The sequence below is a fragment of the Brassica oleracea genome, chromosome C7 (assembly GCF_000695525.1).
Source record: "Brassica oleracea var. oleracea cultivar TO1000 chromosome C7, BOL, whole genome shotgun sequence".
Lineage (NCBI taxonomy): Eukaryota > Viridiplantae > Streptophyta > Magnoliopsida > Brassicales > Brassicaceae > Brassica > Brassica oleracea.
Genome location: NC_027754.1, coordinates 40,110,810 through 40,119,588, shown reverse-complemented (window position 1 = coordinate 40,119,588; position 8,779 = coordinate 40,110,810). Strand labels below are relative to the sequence as shown.

The 8,779-nt window shown below is 36.4% G+C and overlaps 1 protein-coding gene across 2 annotated transcripts; it reads right to left on the bottom strand.

Annotated features, from left to right (window-relative positions):
- Positions 1 to 2,192: 2,192 nt before the first annotated feature.
- Positions 2,193 to 5,630, bottom strand: LOC106301186 (SNF1-related protein kinase regulatory subunit beta-2-like). Of its 2 annotated transcripts, none has more exons than XM_013737533.1 (7): positions 5,376 to 5,630; positions 5,105 to 5,267; positions 4,865 to 4,908; positions 3,328 to 3,504; positions 3,060 to 3,235; positions 2,804 to 2,963; positions 2,193 to 2,717 (listed from the first exon to the last, which is right to left on the bottom strand). In XM_013737533.1, exons 1-7 carry the CDS (start codon positions 5,562 to 5,564, stop codon positions 2,391 to 2,393), a joined length of 1,236 nt encoding a protein of 411 aa, XP_013592987.1. In that variant the 5' UTR covers positions 5,565 to 5,630; the 3' UTR covers positions 2,193 to 2,390. The 2 variants fall into 2 exon arrangements, with proteins under 2 accessions (XP_013592987.1, XP_013592986.1); XM_013737532.1 differs by having other exon boundaries at positions 2,804 to 2,966; positions 5,376 to 5,629.
- Positions 5,631 to 8,779: the final 3,149 nt, after the last annotated feature.

Genomic DNA, 8,779 nt, shown 5'->3' with positions numbered 1-8,779 from the left:
ATATTAAATAGATGGGGGAAGCAGATGGCAAATATTAAAAGGAGAACCTCTTCTTTGACTCTTCATCGCCTTATCTCTCTAACTCAATGGGCCGTTTCACGTTCTTTCGCAGACATTGTTTATCATTGTATTAAAAGCTCATCTTGTTTCTAAGTTTATCCAATACTGTTATGAGCAAATGGTCGGGTATGTTCATTAGTCGGTATTGTTTCATGAAGACGATAAACTTTTTAACAATCTGACTTTTGGTTCATTTTTAATTCCATAAGTGCACATACACAGTACACACACGTACGAAATTTAAACCCTAATTGCTACTCTGAAAGTCTTTGAGTAGTTTTCCTTTGGCCTTGAAATCACAGGATAAACGATGATGATATCTGATATCCCGCAGGATCTGATAGAGGAAATACTCTCTAGGTTCCAGCCGCATCTTGGAAACGACTACGATCAACTTGCAAACTATGGAACGATTTAATCAAAGACGGAAGATTCAGGGAGAAGCACTTTCGTAAAGCTCCAACGCAGTCTCGGATTATCATGTTATACGACTATAGGATTTGTTCATTGGACGTCAATCTCAACGTTGCTTCTCCGGCTATAGAGTTTAAGAGCCCTCTTCCTTAAGGATTCGCAACAAGTCGATATAGATGAGATCTTTCATTGCGATGGTTTGTTGTTGTTTTTTTTGCTAACCGAATATCCTAGCCCCACCGAGGTGGTCCAGACTAGAGACCGAAGTGAGCAAGGACGCTGCCAGGGCGTCACCATGTGGCTCACCGTGTAACGGTCTTCGGTCTCGGGTGCTGCAGCCCACATGTAAATTCCGCAGTAGCCAAGGCTCGAACCCAGGGGCGGGCACTCCAGCTGGAGCTCCTATACCACTAGACCAAAGCAACTTGGTTTTATGTAACAATCATGTCTATGAGCTCTCTTGGATGATGATTTTTTTTTTCATTCTTTAATCTAAAAACGAAGCTCACGTTAAGATTAAGAACAGTATGTGCTTTGATACCTATGTTAGAAAAACTGGTGAAAATGTCTAACACTATCAACAAGCTCCAGTACTCGCAGCATCAATACGTGCTTAGTATGTAAGAAGATCAAACTCGTACATGTGCTACGTTATTATAAACAAGCTCCAATATATAGAAAATATAATTATACCTTACGAAGCGATTATTCACAGGAAATAGAAAACAATATGTCAAAACGTTTGAATATGTCTTCAAAAAAAACATTTGAATATCTTACCACATCGTAATGGGAACAATATATATCATTGAAAGTTGAAACATCCAAAAATTTAAGACTAAAGGTCAGTTTATATGATATAATCATCTCAGATGTGACGTGTTTTTGACTTTTAAATAAGTAGAGAACCAAGTTAGTGATTGAGTTCATATTGTTGTCACATGCATGGTGCAGAAGAAGAGTACAAGGATATTGTTAAGGGTTTAAAGCCTACGGGCCTATATGTACATCATGTGACCCTATCTAATAATCTACTAATCAAACGGGCTCCAATATGGTAGCTTCGTTTGGGTTTGCAGGTTTAACAATTTGGTGAACGGACCCGCTCCATTTATTTTCATTAATCCTTTTGTTTTCTTTCTCCACAACGATGTCATTTTGGTCTTCACGAACAAGCTGGAAGCTGAATAGTATAAGATCGAAGACTTAAGTTTAGAGATTGATGAGTATTCATGTTTAGGAACATGTTGACATCTGTTCGTTCCTGGATATACTTTCATGAAAAAGCGATACAATTTCTCTGTGTTCCAGCGAAGATCATATGCCCTATCAAAACTGTGGTCCTCTAGGTACCAAAGTGGCTATGCTATTGTTAGTTATGATGCATCACACGATTGGTCTGTTAAGTAAACTTTGAAATTTGTATCTTCGCCCAAAGGCTGTCCTCTTTTCTAAATTTACAAACTCAATTAGATTCAAACATATAAACAACATGTGTTTGCTCTTTCTATTGTTGCTTCTTTCTGTACAGCTCTTTTCTATCTGCTAGATAGTGGCCATCAGAATGCTTTTAGATTTAAAATTTGAGATAATGAACCTACTACTAATTTGAGAATGGATGTCATCTTTTTTTTTTTCCACCGTTGTATCTGTGGTCTGCAGATGCTTTAGCATATATAATCATCTGTCACAGACTCCACAGTCACACATGACTTTGCTAGATTTGAAAGCCAAAACAATAATATAAAGACTTGCAGGTAACTGTTGTGAAAACTTGAAAAGCCACAAACCAAAACCAAAAAACAGAGATTTGCCGGCCTTGCAATAAATTCTTATAGTGCCCTCACCCATTCTCCATGAGTTTTAACTATTAAAACACCAAACTAAGATAAGACCCTGTAAAGATGGAATTTGCATCATCTCTGGAGGGACTTGTAGAGCACCACAGTTACATACTTTGCTAAAAAGCGGTTAGTGGAACCAAGCGCAACAACAGAAGGACCGCTTTTCCCCTTCTGCATGTAAAGATGATTGAGAACCACATGCTGAGGCCTCGGCAGCGGCGACGGCACGTCAGGGTTGGCCGGCGGCAAGTTCAGCAGAGTCATCTGCAAATGCGGTGGAACCAAAGGCGGCTCTTTGGAATAATCCTCAGCTCCCAGAAGCAAGCTGCTGTAGCTAGCCTCTGGAGATTGCGGAGGCTCGAATCCGGATATGCTTTGAATGTCTTCAGGAACATAGTCCTTGCATTACACACCAAAGTAATAAAATCAAACATAGATCTCTCTCTCTCTACAAACAGTAGTTATAAAGGAGGGGTTGGTTTTACCTGGAGGTCCAAAAGGTTGAAAGTGTTGCCAGCGTCATCACGAGCAAAAGGGAGCTCAGGGGCGTGCATCCACTGTCCATCGACGATGAACCTGTACTCATAGACACCTGAGGGAAGCACTTTCATTATTGTGAAGTCTTTTCCAGATCTCTGCAGCCGACTTCTGATCCACACAAAGAACAATGAGAGAGTTGAAATTGATTATGAAAGAATCCAAAATCAAAATTAAAAAAAAAAAAAAAGCTAAAGAAAAGACCTTGACTTCCAATTATCCCAAGATCCCTCAACAGAGATCTCTTTACCACCGTGGCACCAAGTGATCATGGTGGGGATGCCTTGCTCGTTGGAAGCCTCTTCGTAAGGCGATTGCATCATCCAGGAAGGGTTAGGGATGTGGATTTCGTCTGGTCTTTGGAGAGGAATCACCGGAACCTAATCAAAAAAAAAAAGACACAAACTTTTTTTTTCAGATCTTTTAATTCCAAAAGTTTGAATCTTGGGGGTGTGGGGAGAGAGAGAAGAACCTGAGGAGCGAACATGAGGGGAGATTGAGTGGCGCGAGGGCTGTGAGGAGGAGATTGGTGGTGATGATGACCACCCATGAGCTGCTCGGAGGGTGTAAAGTCGGAAGCTTGATGAGAGCGATTCGCAGCGTCGTTGTCGTTGTCGTTGTGGTGGTTGTTACTATTGGCTTCTTCTTCGTCTTCTTCTCTCGCGTTCACGTTTCCCATATCACACACACACAAGAACCAAAAGAAAGGGTAATCTAATCTATATCTTAACCTCTCTGGAGGGTGGGCTTTATTATTATAATAATAATAAAAAGTATTACAGATGGCGAATCTATACTCTCTTGTTATTAAACCGGCTCTGATCAGAGTTTTTACGGACACACTTTGATTATAAAGACAGGACCCTCTTGGTTTTTAAAGATTCTTGCTTTTCGTACAAACTTGATCGAAACTATAGTAGGGAGTAGGGACGGAGAATTTGATGAGGGGGAAGCACAGTAAAAGCGTCCTTTTTTTTTAAAAGAGAGAAAAAGGACCAATCTTTGATTCAACTCAATACTCACCTTTTTGTTTCTTTTCTTTTGTTGTTTGGTTTGATTGTTGCGTCTTTCCCCCACTTACTATTCATTCCCCTTACTTTACCTTCTTCTATTGGTTCTGTTTATTGCATTTGTCACTCTACAGTTTTAGTTTTTTGTTACTAATTTACCTCCCACATTTCGATAGATCGTTTACTCACATGTGGACCGATTTCCCCAACATGTTGTTTTTGTGCTCAGTCTTTTCATCTTTTCCTCTAATAGAGTTTCTTTTGATAAAAGAGACTCTAATACACCTTTGACTTCATCTACATTAATTATTAGCCTTGGCAAACAACAAGGACAGTACATAAACTTACTATTTAATAATAAAACTACTGACTGTATATTCAATTTAGTACTGAGATGTTGAAAACCATAATAATAATAATAATAATAATTTCTAGGCTGTTATCTAGGCCAAGAACTTAAATAACGATGGCTTCTGATGCTTCTCCAATTAGACTCTCATTCAAGACACTTAGAGACTAGAATGCAAAAACCAACCCCTAAGATGGTTGTTACTCCAAAATCTGTATTAATACTCTAAGCACGCAAAAAGCGAACACCAACAATGTGGCCCACGACTCTCTTCATCATAAGTCATAACTAATTGCAAAGCATGCATAAACATCCAATCCACCTTTCATTTATTATCTAATAAGAGCATCAGAGACTACATAAGTGCAAATAAATAAATAAATAAATGTATAAACCTTTGGTGTAGATGATGAGAATCCCAAAAAGCTACTTATATGCTTTTAATTTCAGCCCCAGTTATTTTTATCGTATAAAAGACTTACGAGTCTTGCATAAAAGAAACAGAGAGAGCAAACACCCTAATTAGAAGTGACGCACACTTGACATAACTTAATCGCTCTGGAACCATATCATCGTTTGTTTGATCCATTAGCTTTCCGTCTTTTTGCCAACAGTCGCAGTCGTTGCCGTTGTCGTCTTTCTTCTTCCTTTTCTTCTTCTTCTTCTTCTTCATCATCATTCCAAGTAAACTTTCCTGCAAATTAAGAAAAACGAAAAAGTAACCACATATAATCCTTTGAAGCTCTGCACCAATCAAAGAAAGCTGCCTTTTAATTTCCTCCAAGAGCAAACGCTCTCTATCTACTTTTGAAACATAAACAAGGCTAACTAATGTGTTGGTTTTGTTGTTTCATAATTATAAACTAATTAGGTGCGAATTGGGAGACGACCTGTACCAGGAGCCTCTCCTACTTCCCACTCAGCACCTTCTTCTTCATCATCATCCCATCTAAAAACCTCCTCCTCGTCTTGTGGCGGCATATTAGTCCTCTTCAATATCCATGGAGGTATGGGTTGTATAATATAACCTCCACGTTTTCTAGGTTCCTCAACCTAACCCAACCCATGTGTAAGATAAGATAAGAGTTATCAAATTTGCCTTTTCTAATAACAACATTGAATGAATTTCTAATTACAGAAAGAAAGAAAAAAACCCCAAACCTTCATCATCTGGGCTTCAATGGCTTCAAGCCTTTTGGCTCTTTGAGAAGCTTCAACGGCTCGGCGTTGCCTTTCCGCAGCATCCTTGTCTTTCTTCTCTCGTTCCAGCTTCAGCTTCCCACTTTCCTTGCTCTCTCTGTGTTCCTTCTCCAGCTTCTCCCTCGCCCATCTAAACACGGACGAATCCATCTCTCTCAATTCCTAATCTCTTAAGGTTTTGCTTTGAGGAAATTAATTAGAAAAAGATTCCCTGTTTTGTTTTTTCTTCACGGCACGCTCTTGGTTTTCAATATCTGGGCCTCTCTTGAAGCCTGTTACAATTCCTTTAAACCCAACTAACCAAATCCAAACAATATACTATATCATACAAATATTAGGAAATTTTACCGGAGAAAATGATGCTCTAAGTTACTTAATTTAAATTAAATTACTGTGTAACAATTTCTTTGGGAAAAATGAAAATAATGAGGAGAGAGAGAAGTGAACCAAAAGAAAAGTATAATCTATGAATCTATGTATCTTATAATAAAGAAAAAAGTATTACAGATGCGAATCTACTATACCCTCTTACTAGATTTTGACTCGCGCTAAAAAGCGTGAGATTAATATTCGGTTGAAAATTTTATTTACGTAATAAAAATAATTTTTTTCATACTTAGACTATTATATGATTTATTTTTGTTATTTTAAATTAGACTAAAATTTTGAAGATTTCATATAATTTTGATCCGCACGTTTATTTATTTAAACCGCTTGTTTAACTTATTTTACTTTGATTTTATTTTAATAGTATAATTTAAAACAAACTATTATATATTTAAACCCGTTTTGTATTGATAGTTTTTTTATGTTTTAAACATTTTTCTATAATTTATGTTAAATGTATTTATAGGATTTAATTTTGGTATTAATTTGTTAAGTTGTCGATTTTAAAGAGATTAGTAGATTGTTTGTTAAGATATTTATATTTTGGAATATTTATGAAATATATATAAGGTTAATGTTTTCCTATTGATATTTTTTGTTTTCAAAACTCTTAAACAATACCTATCAACTTTTATATAATTTTTTTAAAATATATATATATATACTGTAATTTAAAATCAGCATATTCTCGTATTTAAAATATCAAATGAAAGCTTTAAATGATAAAATTAACTACTATATAATCTATCAAAGAATCCATGCATACATTTTGATATGGTGAGCGATTTTCAAAAAATATGAAGAAATTACTGTTTACACAGGTTAAAAATATAGTGTAAGATTGACTTTTAAAATTCACTAATATATATAGCTTCTTGAAGGACTAATGTTTTACGACATGTAAACTCAACAAAGCAACAATATATTTAACATTAATAATGGCTGTGTATTTACCAATGTAATAAGTCTACTACATATAAACGGATATGGAGATGATAAACGTGTGTGGGTGGATCTCGCATTTGAGGTTTAAATGATATAATTGTGGAGAAAATAAATAAGGTAAATATTAAATAAGCAATTTAAATTTCTATTCTTTAGAAATTATTAAACTGGATCTGATCAGAATTTTATGGACACACTTTGATTATAAAGACAGGACCCCTTGGTTTTAAGAGCAACCGCATTGAAGAGTTTTAGAGGAGGTTCACACGTAAATCGAGAAAAAAAATTATTATAATAAACAACAGCGAAGACTTCGTCTCGCCACGTTCCTTCCGCATGAACCCGGTTTGTTAATGTTTAGCGGATCCCACGTCACGTGGTGACCCGCTATTGGTCAGTTTATTTTTATTTTATTTTTTATTTTTTTTAAAAAATCAAACGAAAAAAAAAAAAAAAAAAAATTCAAATAATAAACAAGGTTCATTAATGCGCTTGCTCTAAAGATTCTTGTTTTTCGAACAAAACTTGATTGAAACTAGTAGGGACGGAGAATTTGATGAGGAGGAAGCACAGTAAAAGCGTCCTGAGAGATCACACAAACTTAAACTTTTTTTAAGAGAGAGAGAAAAAGGACCAATTTTGATTCAACTCAATACTCAAATCGACCAACCTTTTGTTTCTTTTCTTTTGTTTTTTGGTTTGATTGCTCTTCCATACACTCTCCGATTATTGCAATTTGTCACCCTATAGTTTTAATTTTGTTACTAATTACGCCCACATTTGGTCTCATACTCTCAGTCAAATCGACAGATCGTTTACTCACATGTGGACTGGATGGGTAAACTTTGAACCGATTTCACCAGCAATATGTTGTTTTTGTGGTCAGTCTTTCATCTTTTCCACTAATTGAGTTTCGTTTGGTCAAGAGACTAATACGCACCTTGACTTCATCTTAACATTAAATATTAGCTTTGGCAAACAACAAGGACAGTACATAGACTCACTATTGAATACGTACCGTATTGTATATTCAATTTAGTACTCGGATGGTGAAAACCATAATAATAATTAAGGCATAGCCTTGGGACTTGGGAGCAGCACTTGTCCTAACTAACTAAACAAATCACCTTTACAACATAAAGGCTGAAAGGTGGGCTATTTGCCGATGCAGGGCCATTCAAAAACCAAATGATTTGGATAACTCTAAACACACAACTTTGGTCACTCGCACACCACCCTTCTGTGACTCAACTTACAGAGTAATGGTGTCAGAAGAAAATGGATATGAGTTTTTTTTTTTTGCTTGCTTGAGTAACGGCCTCCGCTTCTATTTATGTGGAGACGATAAGGAGCTACGAAGAGAGAGATTAGTAACATATTCTATAAATCACGTACAAGAAAACTGCTATAGCTGTAATTTAGGCCATGAACTTGAATAATAATGTGGTTAAAAAAAAAAAGAATAACAATGGCATATGCTTCTCCAACTAAACTCATTAAAACATTTAGAGACTACAGCGCAAATACCAACCCCTAATTAAGATCGCAACTGAATTAATGATATAAAGCGATACTAAACGTGATCCTTTCTGAAATGTAAATGCAATACATAATTTATAAAATATGGTAAGCTCTATGGAATACTAAAAACAATCTGCATGAGTTGAAAAACAAGTATCACTGAGGGGATAATGAAAGACACATCCACTTGATGTAAAACCCTGATCAGAACCTCCTCAGAACATTGCCCCAGGTAAAGGAGAGAAGATGCTTCACCTATGGCGTTGCAATATAGCAAGTAGGCATGGGCATTCGAGGTCCCAATCGGGTTTCGGTTTTGTTCAATCGGGTCTTGGTTTTTCGGGTTTATCAAAATCAGCCCCATTCGGATTATATAAAAATTCGGTTCGGGACCGGTTCGGGTTTTATCGGGTTCGGATCGGGGTTAGTAAATCTTCAAAGAACCAGTACAACCCGGTGTACTTTCAGGTTTTGGGTTCCAACCGGTTCTTCGGTTTTAAAGTACTTGATTT